Source organism: Numenius arquata, chromosome 12, assembly GCF_964106895.1.
Source record: "Numenius arquata chromosome 12, bNumArq3.hap1.1, whole genome shotgun sequence".
NCBI classification, from domain to species: domain Eukaryota; kingdom Metazoa; phylum Chordata; class Aves; order Charadriiformes; family Scolopacidae; genus Numenius; species Numenius arquata.
In genome coordinates, this window is record NC_133587.1 from 44,572,768 (window position 1) to 44,599,566 (window position 26,799).

Genomic DNA, 26,799 nt, shown 5'->3' on the forward strand with positions numbered 1-26,799 from the left:
AAAGAGGGGAAACCAGGCACCAGATAACCACGATTCTCCAGCCCCAGGTCAGGAGATTAACTCCGAACCATCACTGTCCAGCCCATAACGTGGATATACAATAAGCTCTTTACTCTCCCAGCCCTGTGGAGACCATGGACCATCCATGGAGCCCCGTGGAGACCCACAGACCATCCGTGGAGACAGACAGCCCTTTGCCGAGGAGCTTACGCAAACCAAAAAAAACATAAGAAGATACAAAACCCAAAACACCGAAACAGAATTAATTCCTTTTTTAAATATAGACTATTCTTTAAGGACAGACTGCAGGAAAAAATATCTTTTCGAGTGTCTCAATGTTGAAATAGAGCTGGAGGGAAGAGCAGGAAATCTGAATAAATGGCTCAGTGTTGGATGAACGAAAACACTCCATCATTTCCCCCGCAGACCCGGAGCCCCAGCCCTGCCCCTGCCCGGAGGAACACATTTTAGGACCCTGCTTTTTAGCCATAATTCCCAATTTTAGCTTTAATTCCACGCAAGGAGCAGCATAAAAGCTCAGCCATATTTTAAAGGCTGATAACGTCCGAGATGTTTCGGTTTTCATCCCGGCTGCCTCCTGACATGAAAAGGTACAAAGTAGTTTTCCAGAAGAATCTGGGGCAGTTCTTACAACGATAACAACAAAAATGAGAAGCTGAAATAAATCCTAAAAGATGGATAAGGGATTAAATTCAAATTGCAGGAAGAGCCTTACATCCCACACTTCTTAACTTTAAGCTGCAAAGTCAAAATTAGAAAAAAAACCACAATAAAATAATAAAATGAGAGAAGTTTGCAATCCTGGTTTATAAAAGATACAAACAACTTCTGTCAGGGAGAGGAATCTGAAGCATCACGGTTGCCATGACTCCCTGAGGGAGCTGTATCACAGGGCTCCTACCTATTTTAGCCCTATTTCAGTACAGGAGATGGTCCCGTTATTCCAGAACACGCCGCGGAAGGGATGGGAGACCGGCTAAAGAGATTTCACTTCCTAAACTCCGGCAGAAGATCCTCCAAAATACCTACACGCCTGATTCTGATGTCATCTTAAGTGTTATCTTAACAGGAGGATGAACTGAACGAGGTCCGTACAACCCTTGATGTACGATGAGGGCCCCGTCAGCTTAGTGAAATCTGGAATTTAATCATTATACTGCTCTCTTGGATCCCTCCAGCTCCTTCTCTGCCCAGGGAACAAGCACCTTCACGATCACCGTCTTGAAATCTCAACACCTTCCCTTCACTGAGTTCTGGTTTTAACTTGTGTTCAACCTGACGCATGAATTCACTCTTTCACCCTCGGATCCAGCCTCAGGCGCTGGTGGTGCCAGTTTAGGGACTTTGCTGGTGTTTTGCAACTCACTGAGCAGTGACTTTGTTAGGAGAGATCCTCGGTGACGGATCTGGATGGCAAAGCAGCAAATATGCTGCCTGGATCCTCCACCGCTAGGAGCCTGACGGCAACTGAGGCTTTGTCCCACAGCCCTGATGTTGTGTGGTCCCCATGGACCACCCAAAGCCGTGCCAGGGGCTCCTCTGCAGCCCCACATCTGGTGGCACTTGGATTTAAACTGCCCCAGGAACATAGAATCATGGAATTGTCAAGGTTGGAAGAGACCTTTAAGATCATCGAGTCCAACCATCAACCCAACACTGACAAACCCACCACTGAGAAACCCACCACTGACCCATGTCCCTCAGCACCACGTCTGCCCGGCTTTTAAATACCCCCAGGGATGGTGACTCCACCACTGCCCTGGGCAGCCTCTTCCAATCCTTTCAACCCTTTCCGGGAAGAAATTTTTCCCAATATCCATCCTAAACCTCCCCCAAAATGAGCTCTGTCCTTCAGAGCTTCTCTTAAAAAAAACATCCGCTTAGTCTCTCAAGTCTAAGTGCTGAAAGGGTGAAAGAAATTGCATATTATGAAAGCCCTGGGCAATATTCCCACTTCCTCAGGCGCGGATGTGCCACTCCGAACCGGGGATCCTTGGCCTCCGCACACCCGTTACCTGCTCAAAACGTTCGGGAGGAGCTTTTCTTCTCCGCATGGATCTGCCACTAAAAATCTGCTCCCTTGAACACAGTAGTGAGCCAAGGAAAAGAAAGACTTCTGGCAGCCAACGGAAAGGCTTTAAAGATGTTGGTTTGTTTTTTGTTTTTTTTTTTTTTTTAAATAAAAAAGATGCTGCCTTCAGCTTTCCCTTTATTTCGTAGCATCATGCACCAAGGAACGTTACTTGGGCAGGCACAAGTTCATGCAGGGAACACCACTTTGGCTAAAATAGAGCGGCTTCAGGTTATGCAACACTCATTAAAATTACAAAAAAACCTCTCCAAAAAATCCCTGAGCAGCGTGTTAAGGCGTGCTCCAGCCGGGGCTCTGGGTACGTTAGTGGCCGCATCATGCAAAGGGGCAGCGAGGAAGAGCGACAGCAACAAACCTTCATGCCCGAGGACAAAAAAGCCGCAGAGCGGCCCCAAGGGCAGGGAAGAACCTTCCCCCCCCCTTCAGCGGGGCAGGAATTCACCGAAAAGGTGCCAGTTCTTCCCGAGGAAGGTTTGGAATGAGAAGTACAAGGGTAGTTTTATTTAAATATTTCAACTGTACGTCTGTATTCATCCGTACTGTATTCTCCGTTTCAAAATTCCTACAGACTTCATTAAATTCTATCCAATTAGTTCCACCTCATTTCCCATGAGCGCAGGGATCCTGTTCCCTGGCCACCAGCCAGGGCAAACAGTCTAAACCACTTCCCAGGCCATCCCCGGTCTCAACAGAGAGATAAAGTCTTTAAAAAAAAATATATAAATAAATCTATATCAGTCCCGCTATTGTTTTCGTAAAACCCTGTTTTAATAAAGATCTTTATTCTAGAAGGAAGCACGTTTTGTGGAGGTAGCGGTTCGAGGTAGCTCAAGATAAAGGCATTAAGGAATGGCAGGAGGAGGAGCAGACGGCTGCAGACAGCCTGAGGTAGGATTAAAACCAAACCCTGCAACTTGGTAGCCACCGAGAAGATTTCCTAGCCCCGAAACGGGAGGCTCCCTGCCCGCCAGTGGCGCCCAGAGCTCCCCAGTGAGCGCGAGGATTCACCCTCGCATCCCAGATGAAGGTGATGACGAGAAGCTAATGTAACTTAGCACCAAAAAGTGCGAGTTTCCCCTCAATATTCTGTAACGTCTACGTAAAATTAACTCTGAAGGGGTTAAAGTAAATAAATAGACGAGGAGTTGTGGAACTGGGAGTGAGCCGTCGGTCCGGCAAACCCTGGGGATTAGCGCTGTGAGACAGGCAAGCAGAACTAACAGCCTTTTTTTTAAGATCAGCCAAAAAAAAAACAAAAAAAAACCAAACCCCAAACCAAACCAACCCAACCCAACCCAACCCCCAGCCATGCCACGCTGGCTCGTTGTGCCAGGGAGGATTACACACCGGTTAGGGGTTCATGCCAACGCGGGGACGGAGAGCGAGGTCTGGCACGCAAGCGCCTGCGGGGCTGCCCACAGCTCACACGGCAAACACACACCTTTCTCTTGCCTCTGGGGCCGGCTCAGAGCCCCGGGTCCCGGATGCTTTTGTCTCTCCCGGTCCGGAGGAGCAGCCCTGGCTGGCAGAGGTGGCACCCCTCGGGATTTTGTGGGTCTCATGTAGCCTTTTACGGGTTCTGCTGCTTTAACTCTCTCTTTCTTGGCCTCCTTCGCAGCTTTTTGTTCACATTCCTCTTCTTTTTCTTTAGCGGTGCCTTCAGATTTATCCGCTTCAGATTTCAAGGCCAGGGCATCCTTCAGGTGAGCTTCCCCAGCGCGAGCAGCATCCTCTGCTGCCGCCGCCTCAGAACGGCCTTTATTGGCATTTTGGGGACTTATCTGGGTCGTTTGGGCAGGTGTCAGGTTTAAACCGGCAGCTTCCCCTTCGGCCGCTTGATTGTCCAGTATCTGCTCGCCCTTCCTACCTCCATCCAGCTCAGCTTCTCCAGCTTTATCCTCCCTCCGTGCTCCTTCCCCGCCGGCTGGTACCGCTGCGGGTCCTGGGGAGACGGTTCCTTCTGGTTTCTCTGTCCCTTTGGCGTCTGCAGGAGCCAGTCTGTTGTCTGAGCCTTCCACCTTCTGCAGAAGGTCTGGGGGAGCGCTGTCAGCGTTTTGCTTTTTATCACCGTTTTTTATTTCTTTATCCCCCACCTTCGCCGCAGGAGAAAGGTCAACTTCCTCCTCCTTTGATTTAACGTCCCGTTCAACCCAACCATCCGAAGGAAGCGGTTTATCCGTCTCGCTCCCGTCCCGGGAACCAGCCGCTTGGGTTTCACCACCTTTCTTCAAAACTTCTTTTCCAGGCTCTTCGTGTCCCAGGTTGGTCGGTCGCTCGCAAGATTTCTGCGCCTGGATCTCCTTCTTCGTGCCAGACCCCGGTTCTCTGCTGCCGTCTTCGGCCACCGCTTCAGGAGGAGGAGGAGGAGAAGAAGGAGGAAGGCCCTTACTCCTCGTCCCCTCGTCTCTCGGCTTTGGGAAGCCAGAGGAAACCTCGCCGGTGTCGTTGGGGCCAGCTCCTGCGGGCTGAGTGAAGGATTCCAACTCGCTTCCTTTATTATTCCAAAGCATTTGAGAGCCAACGGGGAAGTTTTTAATATTTCTGTTTTCATCTACAAAATCCGTGTCTTCCACCCCGTATCCCACCGCAGACCCCACGGGAGGCTGCGCTTCTCTCTTGTTCTTTTTTGGCTCGAGGAAAACAGGTTGCTCAGAGGCCTTTTTAGCCTTTTTGCTACTTCCATCATAACCCCTCTTTTTAGATTTCTCAGTAGAAGCGGGGTCCGCCGCCGCCGGAGGCTCTGGGACAGGAATTCCACCCCCTCTGCCGCAAGGAGCAGGACTTTCTGCTTCACACGTGTCGGTTCTCTCCACGTCACGAGGAGGAAGCGGCTCCGCTCCTGCTTTATGCTCCAGAAGACACGGCTGCTGCAAGTTGCCCTCCATCTGTTTGCATTTCTCTTTGTTATCCGCCTGTGATTTTTCTGGCTCCGGAGGAACAGCCCGAGCTGGGATTTCAGCAGGATCCCTCGGGTCACCTCGCAGGCTCGCTGGAGCACCCTCCTCTTTGCCTTTATCAACGGACTGAGGTTGTTTAATATCTCCCACCTCTTCACCTGCCGCAGGGACATCACCTGGACCCAGCACAGGGGGCTCGGGACTGTTTTCAGCCTTTTTGCCGTTTAAATCTCTACTTTTTTTCTTAGCCTTGTCCATCCCCAGTTCCCCGGAGGGACCACGTGCCGCAGCCGCCTCTGCCCCGTGCTCTGGGGGCGGCTGGGGTCTCTCTAGTTCCTCACCTTTATTCAAGGGCCAAGTTTCTTTACCTTTGACTATCTCTGGCTCTGCTGCCTCTATTTTCTGACCTGAAAGAGCGGGTAGATTAGAGGAACCTCTTCTATTGTCACTCTGTGGCTTTTCCAGCACCTCTTTGGCCATACCTGCCAGATTCTCTACCCCAACCTCTCTTTCCAAACCAGACACTTTATCTTTACCAAAGCTTGTTTCTTTTGTGTTTCCAGCTCCCTCCTCTTTGCCCGGAGAACGGCCTCTTTCCCCCCCACCATCGGGGAGAGCCGCCTGCCCCAAAGGGCTTTTCTCAGGTTTTTTTCTTTTCCCGTCGCTGCACCTCTTTCTAGCTTTGTCTGCGGCATCAGAATTTATCACAGCCGCTTCGCCCGCGGAAGTAATTCCAGCCTCTTTGCCTTTATTAATTAAACCTACCTCCTCCCTTGTGCTGATGGTGTCAGCCACAGCGAGATGCTTTTCCTCTCTCCTGCCCCCCAGGGGGAACGGTTGGGCTAAACCACCCCAATCAGCTATTTCACTTTTTCTAACACTTTCTTCAGGCTTCTCTGTGACCAACTCAATTGACTTTTGCATTTTAGTTACATCGGATGCACTCTCCTGAAAACCCTGGGCGGTAAAACAGCCCCTCTCTCTGCCTTGATCACTAACTCCCTTCATTTTATCAGTCAGCTCAGGAAAACCGCTTGGCTCCATCTTAGTCTCCAGAAAAGGCTGCTGGAAAAAGCTTCTTTCGCTTTTTTTACTTCTTCCGTCGCTGCCTCTCTTTTTGGGCTTGTCCGCAGGGTAAGCGTGGGTACCGCTTCCCGACGGGTGGCCCCGTGCAGGAAAACCTCTGCCTTTCTCGGGGAAACTCGTTTCTTTTCTAGTCTCATCCGTCCTGGCTCCATCCCCGGGTTTGCTTAAACCCTCCGAAAGCATCACCTGCTCGGGGGAGCTTTGGGTTTTTCTCCCTTTCCCTTCGCCCCGCTTTTTTTTAGGCCTGTCCGTGCCCTGTGCCACGCTGGGATCTTTTCCAGTCTGCTGCTCTAACCCGCTCAATCCTCTCCCTTTGTCTGTCGCGGGGGAATCCGCTGCCGTGGCTCCGTCCCCTGCTCCCGCCCGCCCGGCCTGGAGCGTCGCCTCAGATTTTGCCGGGGGAAGAAACGGCTGCTCTGAAAAACCCTCAGCTTTTCTGCTCTGCGAAGCAGCGACCGCCTCGGGTTCGGGTAAAATTAAGGGCGTAACGGGCATTTTAGCCCTATCTGTCGGAGTTTCCGATACTCCCTCCGAAGCACTAAAGCCAACGGCCACGCGCTTCTCGGAGGACACTGGTTTAATCCCACCAGCTGCCTTTGGCTCGTCGGGAAGTTTCTCCGAGGGGACCGCGGCCTCTGGAAGAGCAGGTTCTCGGGGGGATCCATTCCCAACCCCTTTGGTTTTGTCACCACTACCTCTTTTCTCTGCCGCTTCTTCCCGCGCCCCACCGGGAGCCTGCAGCTCGGGACGGAGAGTGTCACCGAACGCTTCGCGCCCGGGAGACGCGCGTTTGGCCTCCTTGGATTTATCAGAACGGAGCAATTCCGGAGGTCGGGTCTCTAAAGCTGTTTCTACTTTGCTTAAATCAACGGCTTCCGAAAGAGACGGCCTCAGGTCGGCACGTTTTGACTCCTTATGTTCCCTCTTCTCGTTTTTGTCGGGAAAATCTCTCTCCACAGGTTTGGTTGGCACCTTCACTGCAACGGATTCCTCCACCTCGGCCGTGCCCATCTCCTGCCAGGGAACCTCTCTTCTTCTGCCCTTGGATTGCGACACCAAACCCTCGTCTCTCCTTTCTTCTCTTTTCACGACGTCTCCATTTTTTCCATCCGAGACAACGGACTCTAAGGGTACGTTGGGTTTTCGGGCCTGTCCTGGGGCTGGCACCGAGAAGGCACGTTCCTTGTCCAGGATATGAATTCCCGGTAGGATTTTAGCCTCCTTTGGAATTCCTGGAGCTCTGCTTCCTGAGGCAAGCGCCTGCTCTTGGCGAGCTTCAGCCAGAAGGACGGGACAGACAGCTGGTTTTTGGGATTCAACAGCAAAGGGAGAATTTCTGGGAGCTCTGTCATCCCAGAACTCCATGGATCTTGGCAGCTGGTTTCTCTTTTGTTTGGGTTTCTTTTTCTTTTTCTTCACAACGGCCAGAGAACCTTCCGAATCCCAGCTCTCCCTCGGTAGGTCTCTGCAGCTCTCCACAAACTCCGACCCCGCGTTGGACGGCTGCTCCGTCGCCTTTTGAGGCGAAACCCTACTGCGAGGGGAGGTCCCAGCAAAGCATCCGAGTTCGGCTAGAGAACGGGGGTCTACTTTTGGGTCAGGGCTCTTCCGGAGCGGGAGACCTACCGGCCGTTCCTCTGGGACATCGGCAATAGGCACCGGGGCAGGTTTTGCTCTGCCAAACCTGCGTTCACTGGATTTGTTAGCGTGCCTTATTTGTGCAGTGGGTAGACCTGGAATACAGGAAGCCTGCTCAAACATCGAAGCAACTATTTTTTTTGTTTGTTTGTTTGTTTTTTAAAAAATAAATTTAAAAAAATGATATACTCTATATGTGATTTTAGCCATCTAAACCAGTCCACACAGGCACATACGTGGAATTTTCCAGCACTGATACCACACTCATTCTAAATCCACCTCAGCAGGGCTGGGATAGACATTTCCACGCAAAACCTATTTAAACCGCCACCGATAAATACGTCAATGCTATTTTTAAAAAAAAAAAACATAATTCCTGATACATGCTCTTACCCCACCGAAAAGCAAGAGTTCCTGTAAGGACATGCTACCTCTTTTTAAAAATGCATTAAGGATCCATTTTGCCTTTAGCGAGACAAGAAGACAGAGAGACTTTTTGTATCCCTCACTGGCATCCTTCCAAAAGGTGAAAATACAAATTAAACGGGAAGATGAGAGTGGGGAAGGGAGAAGGGGTGTGATGGGGAAAGGGGGGGAGCCCAAGGGTTTCCCACGGTGGAGGCGGTGGAAGGCAGAACCTCCGGAGCGGAAGCCGTTTGCTGCGCTCCGTTACGGGCAGCGCGAGGTTTCCTTAGCTACGAAAGCCACCGGTTTTAATGAGAGCATCAGTCGTTTGTCAATTAGCCCCGGCCCACAAAATGAGGCTCCAGCCGGCGGCGTGAGCATCACCAGCCCATGGGAGAGGCTGGCGTAGGGGAGCAGGAAGAAAAAGACATTTTCCTTTGGTAATTACAAAACTCAATTTGGAAGGAGGTCGGTCTTCAGCAGGAATATTGCAATAAGAATTAATGGTCCTTTTTAATACCCAAATAAAAAGGCAGCAAGAAATGGCAAAACGATGGTGAGCTATTAAATTCTACAGCAGGACAGATAAACCGCTCCCAGCGACGAGGAACCAGCAGCACCCACATCCGGGCTTTTAATCCGGTGAAAAGGGAGAGGAAAAAGCTATCGAAGAGGACAGGGATCAGAGGCAAAGTGCAAGCAGAACCCCTGAGGGATGCAAAGAACCGCACGGCCGCTTGGTGCAAGAAAGATTTCTGCTCCCTCGAGCGGCAACGCGGCCAGCAGGAAAAGGTGAAGAGTTCACAGAGGATTTTTCCATTGCAAAAAAAAAATAATAAATTGAATTATGATTTATGTTCTACCTGTGGGCTCTTGCGGGGGTTTTTCTTGCTGAGGTTCTGCGTGTTGGAGGTGGTTGTGTTCAGCCTCCTTCTCCGGAACAGCAACATCCACAGCGGTCACAGATTTGTCCGGAAGGAGGTCTTTATTTTCTAGTGCAACGGCTTCTTTTGCTTCTACCGGAACTGAAATATGAAAAAATATGAACAGAATGCTTCAGGTCTTAGGAATACAGGCAACCTGCAGCTTAAAAGCAAGGGTATAGGTTTTATTTTTATTTTTAATAGCAATAAAGTTGATAAGATCCGGTAATCTACTACCTATTAACTCCTCACAATCCCATTTTAAGCAGCAATTTTATAACTTGGCAAAAATGCCACGGTGGAGGGAAAACACGAAGCAAAGACCGTCTTGGGGCTCAAGCACAGGGTGAGGGGTTGGTTTTTTTTTTCCTCTTTTTAATCAATCAAATTCAGACTATACCGGCTTCCCGCTGGAATTCAAATCCCAAATATACCCCATTATCAGGCTGGAGTCCCCATCTAATGCTAATCATCTAATATTCATATATATCTTCCAATATATTCATGCAGACACTACAAAATTCCTAGCTATACATAATTATAGCTAGTTTCAATTTGCAAGACATCATTACATTGGAGAAATGTTCTATATCTAATTAATTGGAGAACAGTTCTATATATAATTAATTTTAAATAGAAATAAAAATGACGACAGGCATTGGTACAGCCCTGGATGAGGAAGAAAAAGACAAGTTACATGATGCTAATTTCAAATGTTATGATCACCGTCTATCGATAACGGACCCCGTGTTCGCACACGCTAATAATAACCTTCCGGAAATTAACCCTTCGTCGCTTTGTCCTCGCTAAGGAGAGAACGGCGTCTGCGAGGAAGAGCTCGGGTGCCGGGGCAGAATTAGCTGAGGGCAAAGCACTGGCTCCAGTTTTACCCCGCGCTTGGCATTTCTCACCTGCTGGTTCCGAGCGATGGTTGGTCTGTGGTGGAAGATGCTCCTCCTGGGGACCGGGAGGTTCTCGGCCGCCTTCAGCTGCCTCTGAAGGACCAACACAAGCTTCTGGGACTTTCGGTTCTTGGTTTGCTTCTGCAAACGGAACGTAGAGAATAAAAATTCACATTATTTTTAATTTAGATCAGCTCAAGCCAGACAAAAATCACTTCCTCACCTAATTCTTGTCTTCCACAAGAAATTAAAGGTTTTCCTCGCTTTCAAAACAGCGATAATCTGCTTTTTAGGATCCCTTTCCACCAGCTCTCCCTTCCCGAAAGCCAAAGTGTTCTGCTAAAGCAAGTCTTCCTGTATTGCCCGATATTTACTCTGTCAGTCACCCACCTGTGCCTCTGGTACTACATTCTGGTTGGGATTTTTTTGTTAAAACTTCCTTTTTGAAATGTATTCCTATAATTAAACTAAAGAGCATTAGAAGGGAAGAAAGAAAATATCTCACTCTAACCCCTTCTGCAATCAGTCCTCATCTACTGCCTCTGCCCGGTGCTTTTTTACTTATTTATTTTTATTTTGAGAGTAATTTTTTCTCCAAAAGGAGTGTCCCTGGAGAAATCTGTGCAGCACAGAAAAATCTATTGCCCACCACGTGGAAAAAACCAAAATGCCCACTTCGATGCGCAGAGCCCTTCCAAGGAAATGTCACAGAATTATCAAAGCCTTTATTCTGCTCAGAAACCGCCGCGAAAATAAGAACCTTCGTTTGAAAACACCGTGTCCTACAGGGTCTGCGGAGATTTCCGTACACGCTGAGGGCGACAGCGGTACGAAAAAGAGTAGAGGGATGAACTAAAATGTGTCTACGGTTGTCCTGAAAAACCACACCTCGCTGCTTTTTTTAACCAAGTTAAAAAAAAAAATTAAAAAAAAAATAATTTAATTTTATATTTTATAAGCAAAAAATCTCACGAAGCACTTCCTCAGTCTGATATTTGACAGCAGAACTGAGCTCTACTGAAGATGCTTTGTGCAGGGCCTATCACGGTCTTTACTACTGAAAAAAAATTAATCTGCTTTTCATTTGACAGCGCTAGGACAATTCTGCTCTGCGTGGCCACCGCTACGTGCTACCAGGAGCGTTGCTGTTAGAGCTCTGCCAACTCCCAACGGCCTTTTCACACCTCCTGCCGCGTTATTTCGAGCCTGAACGAAGCTTTCGGGCACCAACACTCACCTGCAGGAGGTTTGTCGAAGGGTGACTTGTCTTGCTCAACAGAAGACTTAGGTGTCGTCAGCTCTTCGGATGCTGCAGCCTTGGTGTCTGCTGCAGAAGGGGACTTGGCTTCTGTGGAGGCAACCCCAGAATCCAGGGCAGGGAGAGGTTTGGCTTCTGCTGCGGGAGCAAACCCAGAATCCATGGCGTGGTGATGGTTGATTTCTGCTGCCGGGGCAAATCCTGCATCTTCTGCTGGGGCAAACCCCAAATTCACAGCGTGGTGAGACTCCATATCTGCTGCTGGGGCAAATCCTGCATCTTCTGCTGGGGCAAACCCCAAATCCACAGTGTGGTGAGACTCCATATCTGCTGCTGGGGCAAATCCTGCATCTTCTGCTGGGGCAAACCCCAAATCCACAGCGTGGTGAGACTCCATATCTGCTGCCGGGGCAAATCCTGCATCTTCTGCTGGGGCAAACCCCAAACCCACAGCGTGGTGAGACTCCACGTCTGCTGCTGGGGCAAACCCCAAATCCACACCGTGGTGAGATTCCACGTCTGGTGCTGGGGCAAACCCTGCATCTTCTGCTGGGGTAAACTCCAAATCCATAGCGTAATGGGACACGGCATGTGCTGCTGGGGCGAAGCCAGTATCTGCAGCAGGAGGAGCCTTGGCTTCTGGCGCAGGAGCAAACCCAACATCCACGGCCTGAAAAGGGTTGGCTTCTGCTGCGGGGGCAAATCCAGCATCCAGAGCCTGAGGGGTCTCGGTGTCCCCTGCGAGAAGGGAGCCAGCGTTTTCCGCAGCAACGGCAGTGACATCCCAGGCAGGAACAGGCGCTGCATCTGCTCCAGGAACAGACATCAACAACAACAACAACAGGAGGAATGCAATTAGCTCGAAGTGTGGTTTTACGACTAGAGAAGATGGGGCTTTCGCTCCCTGTCTCCCAGCATCGCCTCCTCCCCCAGCTACCCCAGCGCACTCAAGTTGCTCTAGACTTTATTTTACACTTTATTTTAAATCTCATTTATGCCGTTGGCGGGCGGTAACGGTGCTGTCACCCAGCAGAAGCGCCGCCGCTGGGGACACAAGCCACTGCCACCCAGTGAATCACCAACTGCCCTTTATTCTTTCATCCCTCGACTCGGTCTCGATCATTTTTTTTTTTTCCACAATATCTCCTAAATATCGAGCTGTTAGTTTCAAAATCAGGTTTGTCAGTTCACAGCACAATCAGAGCTCCGCGTTTAAGTTAGCGTTTTTCTCAACATCCCCCTAAAGGGGGTTGTGGGTTTTTTTTTTTTTTTTCCAGTCAGTTTTAGTTTAGCATCCCAGCTGCCTAGAGGCAAATTTTCACAAATTATCCAGAGCCAGAAGCAGCGGGATTTCTCTTGGGCAGCGACTCACTGCAGCGGCCCCAAGCGCTGCCCGTTCCCTGAGCAAGGCAGGGGGTGACCCCGACATCTCGGATAAATTGCTGAGTAGGCGTTAGAAGAAAACCCTAACATTTCTACTCCACTCACATCTAAAAACATCCTCCCCCAGCAATGGAAAATACATTAAATCTTAAATTAGATTCTTAATAATCTGAAAAAGGAAAGAAATTAGAAAAAAAAAAGGGAAAAAGTTCCTTTTAAAAGGGCACTTTGGGATCCATTTAGATAAAACCAATGTTCCTGTGAAGCAAATCGAAACGATCCATTATGGACTCATTTGGGTTTCTCTTTTTTTTTTTTCCCTTTTTTTAAGTGATATCATGATCCTCCCCAAAATAACACTTACAGATTGTGATTTTACGGAATAATAAGACAGTAAAGAAATAGATATTAAAAGCAGTACGGATGCTCCCTGGCGAATCATGGAAAATACTGGAATAAAGCTTAAAGAGACTGGACAAAGAACGGAGCAAAATGGACCACGAGCCTGATGCTGTGGAGAAACAGCTGGAAAACTCTGTTTTAAAGAGAGTCTTTAAGGAATTTTAAGGAGAGTCTTTCAGGTCTTTTAAGGTATTTACATACAGCATCAGACTCATGGCATAAACACGGTCTTGATGCACCTCAACATTTTCCCAGAGCTAAAATTTTGAGGAAGTAAAGATCGACTAAATCAGTTCCTGGACTGTGACACAAGAGCTGAAAAGTCAATTAAACTCGTTATTTCTCACCAACCCGATCCAGGTGTGAGAAACCTGTAGCCCCAACGGAATTTGTTAACGCTTTGCCGTGTTTCCTTCAGAAAAAGGCAATTCTGTGGCTTTCCACCATGACGATTTGCTCACCTAAACCCAGCACCACTCTTTAAACTGGGACAACTTTATACCTGAGGTGGCACCTTCTGGTCCATCGGCAGCTCCAGCCCCTCCTGGGGACACCGGTACCGTGGGAGGGACGACGCCAGGAGCCACCGCTGCAGGGTCTTCCGGCAAATCCTTGATGGCTTCGGTCGCAGTGGGGGGCACTGGGAATATAAAATGGAGTTTGATTGAGCACTGGGATCTCAGCAAACAGCTTCCTCCTCTGGAGCTGCCAGGACGTGAATCACCCTCTCAAGGTGCCACCTACAGCAGAGCTCACCCTGAGGAGTAAGTTCCCCCCCAGTTTCAGCATCCCAGTTGGGTGGCACGAGAGGAAAATCAGGTTTTATGGACAATTTTCAGAAGATTAGTTTGTGCAATGCCTAGAAAAAACACTCTTCTATCTCGAGAGAAGGTTCTGCTGGGACAAAGTCGAGCAAAGTTCAGTTCCAAAGCGTCCCAGTTCTACCCTCAGCCCCCAGTTCCAGAAGGACCTTCTACCCAGGACCGGTGCTCAACTACTTTCTTCTCAGCTTGTTCACCAAAATCGGCCAAAAAGATCCCATTATGGATCAAAAGTCATAATATACATGCAACACAACGGAATTATTTACTCAGTGGAGTTTCAAAGACTTGACTGTAACCATTAGCTAAAGGTAACTGGAGAGAGTAGGTAGGTTTGCAATTCAAATTGAGTTTAAAATCGTGTTTTAAAGAATAAGCCAAAGTTGGGTTTGTCAGAGCCCTCGAAGCATTGAAACACGAGGGTTTTGATTTATCACTAAAATCAGCAGATTTGACTCTCGGCGTGTACAAAGACGAGAATCCTTGACCGTAGTAAAATCCCACTTTCAGAGGCTCTTTTCAAGAGTAAATTTTCTTCACCCTCTTTATTATTTTAGCGTTGAGCGACGCTCAAACACACGTCCCAACTGGCAACTGTGGTACCTTTGCTGTGGTGGAGACACAGAGAATGGAACCAGTCTGGAATCCATAGAGTTTGCTGCTAAACGTTACGGTTTTTTGCACGCACCTATATCTGATAACTTAATTCCCCAAAACCCACAAAAGGGCTTATTTTCAGTGGGTTAAAGCCCTGCCGCACGACGTGCCCCCAAAAGGGCATCCTGCCACTAATATCGGCTGACGGTCGGGCTTGGAACTGCATATATTAAGTCTGTTACCCTAAATTAGAAGCAAAGAGTCTCTATAAAGGCAGCGTTGTCCCCGTCTCTTACAGCACTAAGGCAGAAAGCGCACGTGAAGTAACATCTCTCTAAAACACCCATTTCTGCTCTAAATTGATTTGAGACCCAGAAACGATGTTTTTCTTGATCAGGTCCCGCTTCACTCCATTAGTGCCTTTTGAGAAGGCGGACACGGAGAGAAGCTCTGCCTCTGCCCTTCACAAACTCCCCACAGACGCTTCCTGCGGGTCAAATCAAAAGGATTTTTACCTGATGGCTCAACAAAGAAAGAGGCATCCGGTCCCTTCGCATCACGCTGAGCTCCCATCCAATGTTCTTCAGGCACTACGGAAAACAAACACACACATTTTGTCCTGCCTCTAACGCCGATTTATGTTGTCAGTCGAAGGTATTGACCCTGCTGTTTCGTGAGTTCATTCTCAGGTAACGTCTCAGTTCCCTTAAGAAAGGCACCAGAACATCATGTTCTTCTGTGACTATTGTTAGTGAAAGCCTCCATCAGAGAAGAGTTACTGACTCCAGGACCTGACAGAGCAGATTCTTTGCCCAATTCTTCTGGGCAACTGGCTCCGGGTAGCCCTGCTTGAGCAGGGGGCTTGGACAAGATGTTCTCCAGAGGTCCCCCTTCTGACCTCAACCCTTCTGTGGTCTCCTGACATCTTCAGAATGTTCACGCTGAACCAAGAACTGTCATTGCCCATAGGATACTTCCTCATCTCCACTTATTTTATGTATCAACTCCCCCACCAAGACTCTTTAGGACTATAAACCACGATTTTCCAGCTGCAAGACAGACAGTAAGAGCAAAATATCTGTTCCTTACCTGCTTTGTCTTGCAGAAATTCTGTGTTTGAAACCAGGCCTATGAAGGCTGATGAGTCGAGAGCCTCTGCAGGAGAATACAGGGGCCCCAAGAAAGGTTGTTCAGGTACCACCATAGATCCATGTGGTGCTAATGAAATAAAAAGACCATTTGTTAATCACTATGCCCTAACGATTCCCTTCCAAAAGAAAAAGTCTATACAGCTGTTGGAAAATAAACTTCTGTTCTGCTCACAAGAAGCTTAAATAAAGTTCGTAAGCAGCTCTCGCAATTAGCTCATCTTTACAAACTGCACAGTAAATTATGTAGAATATATATAATTTTTAAACAAGGTATAGGACGGTAAATACTGGCAAATTATTTCCCTTTTGCTTTCTGCTTCTGCTCCCATGAATTCCTGTTAAAAACCACTTAAATTCCAATAGTCCAAAAACTGAAGACCACTTTGTGAACAAAGTTCATGGGTATTCAGTTTCTACCCATGAAGACAAGAGCCATCAGTAATTCCTGCTTTAACTCAATTTCTCTAGTTGTCCTGTTTCCTTCTGCCTAAATACACTTCAAGAAAACCCTCCTGGAAGTAGCTTCTGGAATGGCTTTAGGCACAAAAAAGAAAAAGAAGTGATTATATAGTCTGTGAACTTATCCACTTAATTTTCAGTACATGAAAGTCAACAGAGAAGACACCAAAACCTGACCATCAGGGACAAATCACGGAATGGTTTCGGTGGGAAGGGACCTTAAAGACCACCCAGTGCCACCCCCTGCCCTGGGCAGGGACACCTCCCACCAGACCAGGTTGCTCCAAGCCCCCTCCAACCTGGCCTTGAACCCCTCCAGGGATGGGGCAGCCACAGCTTCTCTGGGCAACCTGGGCCAGGCTCTCACCACCCTCACAGCAAAGAAGTTCTTCCCCACATCTCAGCTCAATCTCCCCTCTTTCAGTGTCAAACCCTTCTCCCTCCTCCTCTGGCTCCCCTCCCTGATCCAGAGTCCCTCCCCAGCTTTCCTGGAGCCCCTTGAGGGACTGGAAGGGGCTCCAAGGTCTCCCTGGAGCCTTCTCCTCTCCAGGCTGAACAACCCCAACACCGAGGAGGAACTCACCATGGACCTCTCTGGAAGTATCAACATAATCCGTGAACAGCGGCACATTCTTCATGTCGGTAGGGAACGATAAATCAGGCAGATTCTCTCCTCTGTGCATGCTGAAGGGGTCTGCGGGGAGACAAAAACAAGGCCAGTGTCACCACACATGGGGAAGACACGATGAAGAGCAAGATCATTTAAAAAACAAGATGAAGATACACTTGACGCCACCACTGGACTTCCGAGGGAAAGGAGACCAAGGAAAACCTGTGGAAGCTACACGCTCTCCTCCCCGAGAAGGGTTCACCAGTAGAGACTGACTGGTGGCCAGTATTTTAACCAAGTTACAAGCCAGAGAGGAAAATAACACATTTCCCACTGTCTGGTGTCAACTTTGGTTGGCCTAACGCGCCTTCGCTTTGCTCTGCTTTTGGTCCGTGATTTAAGCAGATAAATCAATGTCATCTGCAGAAGGTGGTCCTTCAGCAGCTGAGGATTCAGCAAGAGAAAATTCTCGCAGCAAAAATGGGTGACGCGGATTAAATCCTGTCTCCTGGAGAACCGGGAGAAGTCACGGATGAAGTTTTGTCTCCCATCTCCAGAGACCCTCCATGGACTGGGCGTGGGTCTGTGCCCCGCTCGAGTTCCAGCAGGTGGGTCAAGGATGAACTCTCAGAAATGGCAGAATATTCCAGTAGCTGATCTGAGCTGGCATTTCCCATGTTCCTCACCAAGGAACGAGGAATTACAGCAACAGTGGGCGGGAGACCTGTCACACCATTGATCAGAGAATTCTCTTCTTGGGAGGAAAATCATCTGAGTGTTTTCCAAAGGGCGCGCATAAAAATATTTAATAAACCAGGTGACTTCCATGAGCCTGCTGTACACATTTTTCTCCTTCTGCTGACGAGTTCTTAAAGCCCATCTATCCTCTCTGATCCCTCGGCTCATTTATGGGAACGGACTAATCTCCAAGCAGAATCTCTTGTTTACGCAGCTCCGGGAAGGGCGGGATGGAGGGATATCACCATCCTGAAGTATCCGTGGTACCTTCTGTATGTACAGGTCAAGATACTCTAAGGACATGAAACCTAAGGAAATGTGGTTTCGTGCAACACATAACGCACAGATTCGCGTTGTTTAGGCCCAAAGAATACCAGGTGATGGGCTAGGTCTGCAAATCGCTCCTAATCAACAAGTTTGTCATCTGGCTCTTGAGCAAAACCCCATCAACACCCCGTTCTTCCGCCTAACGAAGCCAACGGGAGGGAAAAACCCAACAACTGCCTTTGAGAAACCAGTGGCTCTTTTGTTCCGGTTGTTCCATGAATCATTTCTGACCCTTGTAACAACATATAATTTCTTCACAGAACCTCTTAGTAAACGTGAGATTCAGATAGCAAGAAAATAATCATAAAATCATAGAATGGTTTGGGTTGGAAGGGACCTTAAAGGCCACCCAGTGCCACCCCCTGCCCTGGGCAGGGACACCTCCCACCAGACCAGGTTGCTCCAAGCCCCCTCCAACCTGGCCTTGAACCCCTCCAGGGATGGGGCAGCCACAGCTTCTCTGGGCAAATAATTTAGTAAGTAGGTCTACAGTGCTCAAAAACATATAAAAAAGGAGTTTCCACCCTGTTTCAGCCAGTATCTTTCCCAGCTTTATTGCCTCTGACAATCTGGGCAACGCACATATTTCTCAAACCCTGAAGAGCGAGTGAGTAATTTCCCATAAGCTTTCTCAAAAAATGAGAGAAAATTGGGTGAAAGCTGTTGGGTGAAAGGGTTATCTTTTTTTGACGGTGCACGTTATACAAGGCTCATCTAATTTTCAAGAGAGTCAGCAGCCGGGCAGGCTGGGGAACAGAGCGACCTGCATTGCAGCCAGGGCTACGTGACGGCTGGAACGGGCACCTCCGAGCGCCAGGGAAGACGCTAGAAATCTGTTCCACAGGTGATAAAATCACAGAATCCCAGAATGATATGGGGTTGGAAGGGACCTCTGGAGATCATCATCTCCTCCAACCCCCTGCCAGAGCAGGTCCACCCAGAGCAGGTCCCACAAGAACGTGTCCAGGAGGGTTTGGAATGTCTCCAGAGAAGGAGACTCCACCACCTCTCTGGGCAGCCTCTCCCAGGGCTCTGCCACCCTCACAGCAAAGAAGTTCCTCCTCACGTTTACATGGAACTTCCCATGTTCCAGTTTGTGCCCGTTCCCTCTTGTTCTGTCCCTGGGCACCACTGAAAAAAGACTGGCCCCATCCTCCTGACACCCACCCTTGAAGGATTTCTAGGCGTTGATCAGATCCCCCCTCAGTCTTCTCTTCTCCAGACTAAAGAGACCCAAGTCCCTCAGCCTTTCCTCAGCAGAGAGATGCTCCAGGCCCCTCAGCATCTTTGTAGTCCTTTGCTGGACCCTCTCCAGCAGTTCCCTGTCCTTCTGGAACTGGGGAGCCCAGAACTGGTCCCAGTGCTCCAGATGGGGCCTCCCCAGGGCAGAGCAGAGGGGCAGGATGACCTCCCTCCACCTGCTGGCCACACTCTTCTTGATGCCCCCCAGGATGCCATCGGCCTTCTTGGCCACCAGGGCACGTTGCTGGCTCATGGGCATCCTGTTGTCCCCCAGGACTCCCAGGTCTTTCTCCTCAGAGCTGCTCTCCAGCAGGTCAGCCCCAACCTGTCCTGGTGCAGGGGGTTATTCCTCCCCAGGTGCAGCACTTTGCCCTTGTTGAATTTCATCAGGTTCCTCTGCCCAACTCTCCAGCCTGTCCAGGTCTCGCTGTGTGGTGGCACAGCCTTCTGGGGTGACAGCCAAAAATAATAAGCAAATGCTAAGAGTTTTCAGAGAAATGTGCTCGTACCAGCCATCTCCATGGGTTTGAAGACGGGCTGCGACTCAAAGCGCAGGTCTCTGTCATCCATCGTCCAGGAGTCGTTGCGATCGAGAAAGTCTTTGTAAGACAGCTTTTCATCCATGATTTCTCCCGGGAAAACTGAAATCAGAGGAGAAAACCACATGGTCAGAAGTGAAACCTTAAGGTAAAATATTTAGAAAAGATTATTGCATGATAAGACATTGAGAGGCCAACTGTTAGCCAAACTGAGACGATGAATATCCATTTTTTACTGCTTTGATCCAACTCTTCAAATATAAGAAACAGAATAATGGGAATTTTTGCAACTTGATAGACATCTAAGATCAAGAGCGGATGCACAGATCAGAGCGCTCTCCTGTTTTCAAGCGTCGGACAACTCACCCCACCTTCTCACACCCAACTCTGGGGAGATTTTTCATTAAGTTTAGGGCTGGAACAACCCCGAGACCCTGAATTTGGAGGCAGAGCAAAGCTTTCACGTCTGGCAACGGAGAAACGCGGAACACAAGTTGCTCATCGGGTCACAGCAGGGAAGGAGGGGAAGCAAAGCCCCTTCCTGTCCTGCTCATCGACTCGTATGCGCCAAATCCCACCATATTTCCAAAAATATTAGTGCCACCACAGACACCCAGTATGCGTAGGATGGTTTTCTCTCTATTTTACTGGGAAGACAAACCCCCAAATCATTTGAGTGAATACCTTTTCCCTGAATACCTCAAAGCCCTTTATTTGTATACCTTAATATCTCACACTTAAGCCTAATCTTCCCCCAGTTTACCATAAAGAGAGTTCTCTGAACACACCGACACATCAGAACCTGGGGTTTATAACCCACCAAGGAAAACGTTGATCTTTCTTTGCCGGCCCCAGTTAAAAGCAACTGCTCTGAGACCAACAGCCGTCAGCAATTTGAGATGTTACGGAGTGTTCTATCACTGAAGCCTCGGTAGGAACCTTCCACAACCTCTAAATGCAGGGAAACACGGAATTTAGACTACATAAAGCTAGTCCAATAAGGTTTGTCACAAGGAATAAAAAAGGAATAAAAAAAAAAGAATGAAAAGATGCAGATCAGCCTTTCCCTGAAGAAGTCCTTATAAGCGGGTGGAAGATGTTTAGAAAACCAAAGTAAGAAAGCTCAGGTGTGACCAGAGACCCTCCAACAGCAGCACTAAAACATGCCGTGTGCTCTCCTCTTCCTCACCTTCCAACCTCGTCGTGTTTGGTTTTAATTTATATCCCTACTTTGCTCCAGCCCATTCTCTTCTCCCAGCGGAGCACTTGGGATAAACCAGTGGATGAGCAAGAACATGTAGAATTATAGAATCGTCTGGGTTGGAAGGGACCTTTCAGATCATCAAGTCCAGCCATCAACCCACCACTGACCCATGTCCCTCAGCACCACATCTGCCTGGCTTTTAAACACCTCCAGGGATGGTGACTCCACCACTGCCCTGGGCAGCCTCTTCCAACCCTTTCCAGGAAGAAATTTTCCCCAATATCCATCCTAAATCTCCCCTGGCACAACTTGAGACCGTTTCCTCTTGTCCCATCGCCTGTTCCTTGGGATAAGAGACCGACCCCCCCTGGCTACCCCCTCCTTTCAGGGAGTTGTAGAGAGCGAGAAGGTCTCCCCTCAGCCTCCTTTTCTCCAGGCTGAACACCCCCAGCTCCCTCAGCTGCTCCTCACAAGTTCTCCAGACCCTTCTCCTTGGTCTCCAGACCCCTCACCAGCTCCATTGCCCTTCTCTGGACACGCTCCAGCCCCTCTGGATGCAGTGAGGGAAAAGGAACTGGGTCTCCAAAGGGAAATGAGACAAGATGATTCATATGACTCCTCATGGCACCAGAGTTTCATAGAATCATGGAATCACAGAATGGTTTGGGTGGGAAGGGACCTTTAAAGACCAGCCAGTGCCACCCCCTGCCCTGGGCAGGGACACCTCCCACCAGAACAGGTTGCTCCAAGCCCCCCTCCAACCTGGCCTTGAACCCCTCCAGGGATGGGGCAGCCACAGCTTCTCTGGGCATTTGAACCTGGGTGTCCCACAAGAAACAACCAAACCAGTAACATGCTGGAAACATGCTTTTTTCCCCCACTAAAATTCAAAACACAGAGAACGCTGCCGACCAGCCCCAGTGGGCACTGACTCACCGCAAGACGGGCAACGACTATGGGAAGCGATGTTATGCTCTAATAGAAGTTCACGACTGTAGAAGAGTCCCTATTCAGGTTCTGATCCAACTAACAACAAAAAATATTCAAATAACAATAAAAAACATATATTTTTTTTTACCCTTATATGCGCTCTGGGGGCCGGAGAACGGGAATTCAAGGTATAATTCCAGTATCCACAAGCTCTTCTACTACATCACTTCTGGGTAAATACCCCCAAAAGAAAGCGCTGGGGAGGTGCTGCTGAATAAATTGAATTTCTGACCGTCGGCGCAGTCATTCCTACACCTCTCGCGCTACGCCCCCCCAGATGCTACGAGCATCCTAAAGCGACGCCGATTTGGCAGGAGGACGATGCTTTTCTGCCAGTGGCTTTTAGCCCTTATTCCGCTAAACGCCTGCGTTTGCCACGCTTGACTGCGGCAGGGAGGATACAGGAGCTTCCCAGGACCAGCTTTGTGGCAATTCCGGCTCCTCTGTGGCCAGCCCGAGGTGCGACGGTGGCAAACGGCAACCAGGAGGTGACACCCGAAGGCAACGACCCCCACCCCCCCCACCACCACGTTCGGCAGAAGAACCAGCGTAGGCAACGCCGGCTGACCAGGGAGTCCGGGGGTTGCCTGAAGGCTGACAATTTAAGCAGGAAATATTTTATTAAGACAGGCACTGACCGTTCAGATGTGCGAGGCATTTTGAAGAGAAAGTGTCACTCCATGTGTCAAGAGACATTATTTATGATTATTTGTGGTGCAGAACGGCAAGGGATTTAATTATATTCTGTTGTAAATTCTTCTGGACGGGAACCTGTCATTCATTTGTCTATAAAACTCCATTAAAAGCAAAAAAAACCAGAAGACCACAAATGTCCTTGTCAGGGTGAGGAAGACGCCTGGGAGCAGTGAAAAAAATTTGACATGAATTTTCTCAAAGATGCCTTGAACTGAGCTTCGGATTGGACCCACAGTAAGTTGACAAACCGTAGAGCACATCGATTGAAACCCAAATGTTTTAATTAAATCTGTTAGTACCAGACCACAAATACACGTTAGAGCGGGAACACACGTTGGCACATTGCTATTATTAATAGATCTCACGGGGGAGGAGCGTAACGTTAGACTCACAACAGGTAAACCAGAAGTAAATCCTCCACTTTTATTTTTTTGGGTGTTTTTTTTTTTTAGCAGATGGGTTGTGTTTGTACCTTTGTTTCCAGGGATGGGGCATCTCCCACCACCCCTGGGCCAGGGTCTCCTCCTGGTGTCTAGTGCTACGTCTCCTAGAAAGGGGACACTTCCAGCTTATTTGTTGCCCCCACCCCATCCCAATATTCAGTTCCTCCTTATTCAAGCTTGGTGGAACACAAGAAATGGGATCTTGGATACAGTGTCCCAAGGACTGCAGAAAAGAGGACTTTTCAGCTCCAAACCCAGTTCCGGGGACCCTCCTAAAACACACGCAGTCTGCGCGTGGTCTACAAATAAAAGATAAATTAAAATAAAAGCAAACAAAAATGAGGAGCCAAACTCTTATCGACCGATCCTGAAAGTGCCCATTAATACGTGGCAGCAGCAGGTAACGGACTCAACCCAAAGTGTAAATTTGATGGATCCCACCAACCTGTAATTTCAGCCAGTACTAAAGCTCGCCGAGGGCTGAAAATCCGGTTACGACGGTAGATAATATGAACCAATGTAGGATTACAGCTTAAAGTCTCGCTTAAAGAAAAGAAATAGCATTAACAACATACTTACAAAGCAAACTTGCTTCTGAAAGTAAAAACGCGGATCCCATGCAAGTGGCACCTTCCCTCAACTGATCCCACAGCCGGTTCCGGGGAAAAAAAAAAAAGCACAAACGCTTTAGTAGAGCTGCTGACGGTGGGGGTTTGTTTGTTTTATCGTCTGCTCTGCAAAGATCAGCACGGTCACATAAGCCAATTCCGGAGCTAATCCACACAAACCAGTGCTTCGGGCACCCGGTGACACCGACGTTCCCAACGCGGGGCAGCCCAGACCTCCAGAGGAGAAGACATCAATCTGTCCCCACCGACACGCGGGACATCGCACCCATCGCCCAGCGAGGAGCACTCCCGGTAGAGGATTACCACCATAAAGCCTCTTCGCCGCAGGAGATGCTAATCTGGAGAGGTCTCCGGCCAGATCTCTCTAGCGAGAGGTTAAGTATCTTCAAAATGAATGAGTCTGCAGCCATGAGATGTCCCCGTCAGCGCCACGCGACCAGAAAGAGAGAAGCTTAAGAGCTTCGTTCCCAGAGCTGATCTCAAAGCTAATTTGCCCAGATCACGGCATTGGTTTGGCGTCTTAAACGGAGGCTGAGTTCTCCTTGCTGACATCACCCCTAAAACCGACAGAAGCAGCCAAGCCCCGCCATAAATTCTCTGCAATCTCAAAGGGAACGAAGTTCTCCCCATCTCTGCAGGCTACGGTGTGCTACTGCCTTTAAACGGAACTTTAAGAAGCGTTGTTAGACATCAGGGGTTTGGCAACACACACATTTTTATATTCTACATGAGATTTTGAACTTCAGAACATCCCAGCACATGGATTCACGAGGTATTTGCCTGCACGTCCTCTCTGATTTTTTTCATGCACACACACGGAGGTGGTACCTTCAATGTGCTACCAACGGGGCTGGAGAGGATGGGATGAGGTGTGGGACATTAGGTAAAACCCCTCCAGGCAGCCAGGATGTTCCGGGTTCTCCTTCCCAAAGTGTTCCAGGCTCTCCTTCCCAAGACCATCCTGGGCTCTCCTTCCCAAGACGTTTTTGGGCTCTCCTTCCCAAGACATCCCCAAGCTCTCCTTCCCAAGATGTTCTGGACTCTCCTTCCCAAGGTGTTCCTGGGTTCTCCTTCCCAAGGTGTTCCTGGGCTCTCCTTCCCAAGACCTTCCTGGGCTCTCCTTCCCAAGACCTTCCTGGAATCTCCTTCCCTTGCTCGGGACACTGATGGATCCCTTTGGGTACGGAATGCAGAAGCCTCACCTAAGAGGTGTCTCTTCCACAGTGCCTCTTCAAGGATGCTCAGCGCCCCTTCTGTGCCTGCTGGCTTCAGAATAAATGGTGCCTCGCAGGAATATCTCCCCAATATTTTATTATCAGTTTCATTACTTTGTAAAATAGGATATTGTCTAGTTCAGTTCAGAGGGAAGGAACTTAAAAATCACCGTAAATGAGTATTTCAGACGAGCTTCACCACTCAAACCTAAGGGATAAAACAGACAAACAACTACAGGGCAAAGGATGCAGACCAGCCCCCAAAGGAAGTTCGTACGTTTTTATCCAAGGGGATAAGAGCTCAGAATTAAAAGAAGTTTTTGCATTTAATAAACACATAAAGCACAAAGCTGGCAGCCTGGATGCAGAGGAATTTATCCAGACCAGAGCCACCAAACTGGTTACTTTCTGCCCAGTGACTTCCCACTCGTCAAACTGAAATACAGGCAACTCCATCTAAACTTCTCCTTTTTTTAAAAGAATAAACATCTGAGGGAACCTGAACACCGGACACGTTTCCCAGAGAAGTTGTGGAGTCTCCATCCTTGGAGACAACTCAAACCCAGCCGGGCAGAGCCCGAGCAGCCTCCTCTGGTTTTGGGGTGGGATCAGAACGTTAGAGGTGCCGTCCAGGCTCCTGCGCCTCTGCAGGCGCTTCGGATGCTGCTCTGGGAGAGAAAAACTTCTGTCCTTGCAGAAAAAAAAAAGGCTGAACTACCAGGAGCCAGCGCTGAAACCAAATCTGGCTGAAATTACCCCAAATACTTCAATTTGCTGCAATGAGAAGCACATTAAAATCCGCCATTGAGTTCGATGGGAAAAAGGAGATCAGGGCCGTGTTACGGGTCCCCTAGAAACCGCAGGGCATTTCAGACAGCGCTGACAATTCCAGACGCGTTTTATTGCTTTCCTTCTGAAATTCCATGCTGTTACACAATCCGGAATGCCAGAAAGGCTTAGAGCAGACGACTGTCAGAAGCAGTATCTCCTAACGGAAAAGACGCAAAGTCAGTAACTTTAAAGTTCAACACAAGGTTGATATTTGCCTTAAAAAAAAAAAAAAAAAAAAAGAGAAGATCAGCAAGAAATAAAGAAGATGCAATTGTTAGAGTTTATGGTATAGATTTTTCTCCTTCCTTCTTCTTCCTGAAGAGACATTTCTTCAGCTTCGTGATAAATTGAGAGCAAGAAGCAGAGATGGCGAGAAAGCCCAGGTCCCACCCTGGGCTCCAACTGCTCTACGAGGGATGTTTGTTCTCGTGCTCCTGCTTCCACCAGACACTCTCCTTGGATTCCTCCATCCAGAACCACGCTCGATAGACTATGGTTTTTAATCACGAAGGCAACTGAAGCCCTATTTTTAAACAAAAGGGTCTCTGAAGACTTATTTCCACAGCGCTGTCATAGGCACAAATAAACAAAACAGCTCTACCCAGGAGACTTCTACCCATAAAACGTTCCTCTGAGCAGGTACCTCTTCAGTGAATTAAGGGAAACTTGTGTTTTCTGCAGGAAGATGAGGATTCCAGGAATACTGTCTGTGCTACCGGGCATCTTAAAACCAGACACTTGAAAAATGGTTGAATATATTTACTTTTTGCTACTCTTGGGCATTCTGTTTGTTTTTTCTTAACTGAGAACTAGTACTAATATAACTAAATTCTACTGTTTCACTTGGGGTTCCTTTCTCCTCCATATCCTCAAGTAGTGAATATTTCATCCCAAAGCCATTTGAAAAAGCCAGAGGAGGCCACGGAGATGCTGGGAGAGCTGGAGCCCCTCTGCTGGGAGGACAGGCTGAGAGAGTTGGGGGGTTCAGCCTGGAGAAGAGAAGGCTCCGGGGAGACCTCAGAGCCCCTTCCAGTCCCTCAAGGGGCTCCAGGAAAGCTGGGGAGGGACTCTGGATCAGGGAGGGGAGCCAGAGGAGGAGGGGGAAGGGTTTGACACTGAAAGAGGGGAGATTGAGGTGAGATGTGGGGAAGAACTTCTTTGCTGTGAGGGTGGTGAGAGCCTGGCCCAGGTTGCCCAGAGAAGCTGTGGCTGCCCCATCCCTGGAGGGGTTCAAGGCCAGGTTGGAGGGGGCTTGGAGCAACCTGGTCTGGTGGGAGGTGTCCCTGCCCAGGGCAGGGGGT

The 26,799-nt window shown here is 48.8% G+C and overlaps 1 protein-coding gene across 1 annotated transcript in view; it reads right to left on the reverse strand.

Moving 5' to 3' along the window:
• Positions 1 to 26,799, reverse strand: part of MAP4 (microtubule associated protein 4) — a 157,172-nt gene that overhangs the window by 46,470 nt on the left and 83,903 nt on the right. The window contains exons 5-12 of the mRNA XM_074157655.1: positions 19,462 to 19,593; positions 16,619 to 16,729; positions 15,515 to 15,643; positions 14,941 to 15,015; positions 13,510 to 13,647; positions 11,202 to 12,029; positions 9,974 to 10,105; positions 9,003 to 9,164 (exon numbers count right to left, since the gene is read on the reverse strand). Of these exons, the coding sequence (XP_074013756.1) occupies positions 9,003 to 9,164; positions 9,974 to 10,105; positions 11,202 to 12,029; positions 13,510 to 13,647; positions 14,941 to 15,015; positions 15,515 to 15,643; positions 16,619 to 16,729; positions 19,462 to 19,593 (1,707 nt within the window). The remainder of the gene's footprint in view (positions 1 to 9,002; positions 9,165 to 9,973; positions 10,106 to 11,201; positions 12,030 to 13,509; positions 13,648 to 14,940; positions 15,016 to 15,514; positions 15,644 to 16,618; positions 16,730 to 19,461; positions 19,594 to 26,799) is intronic.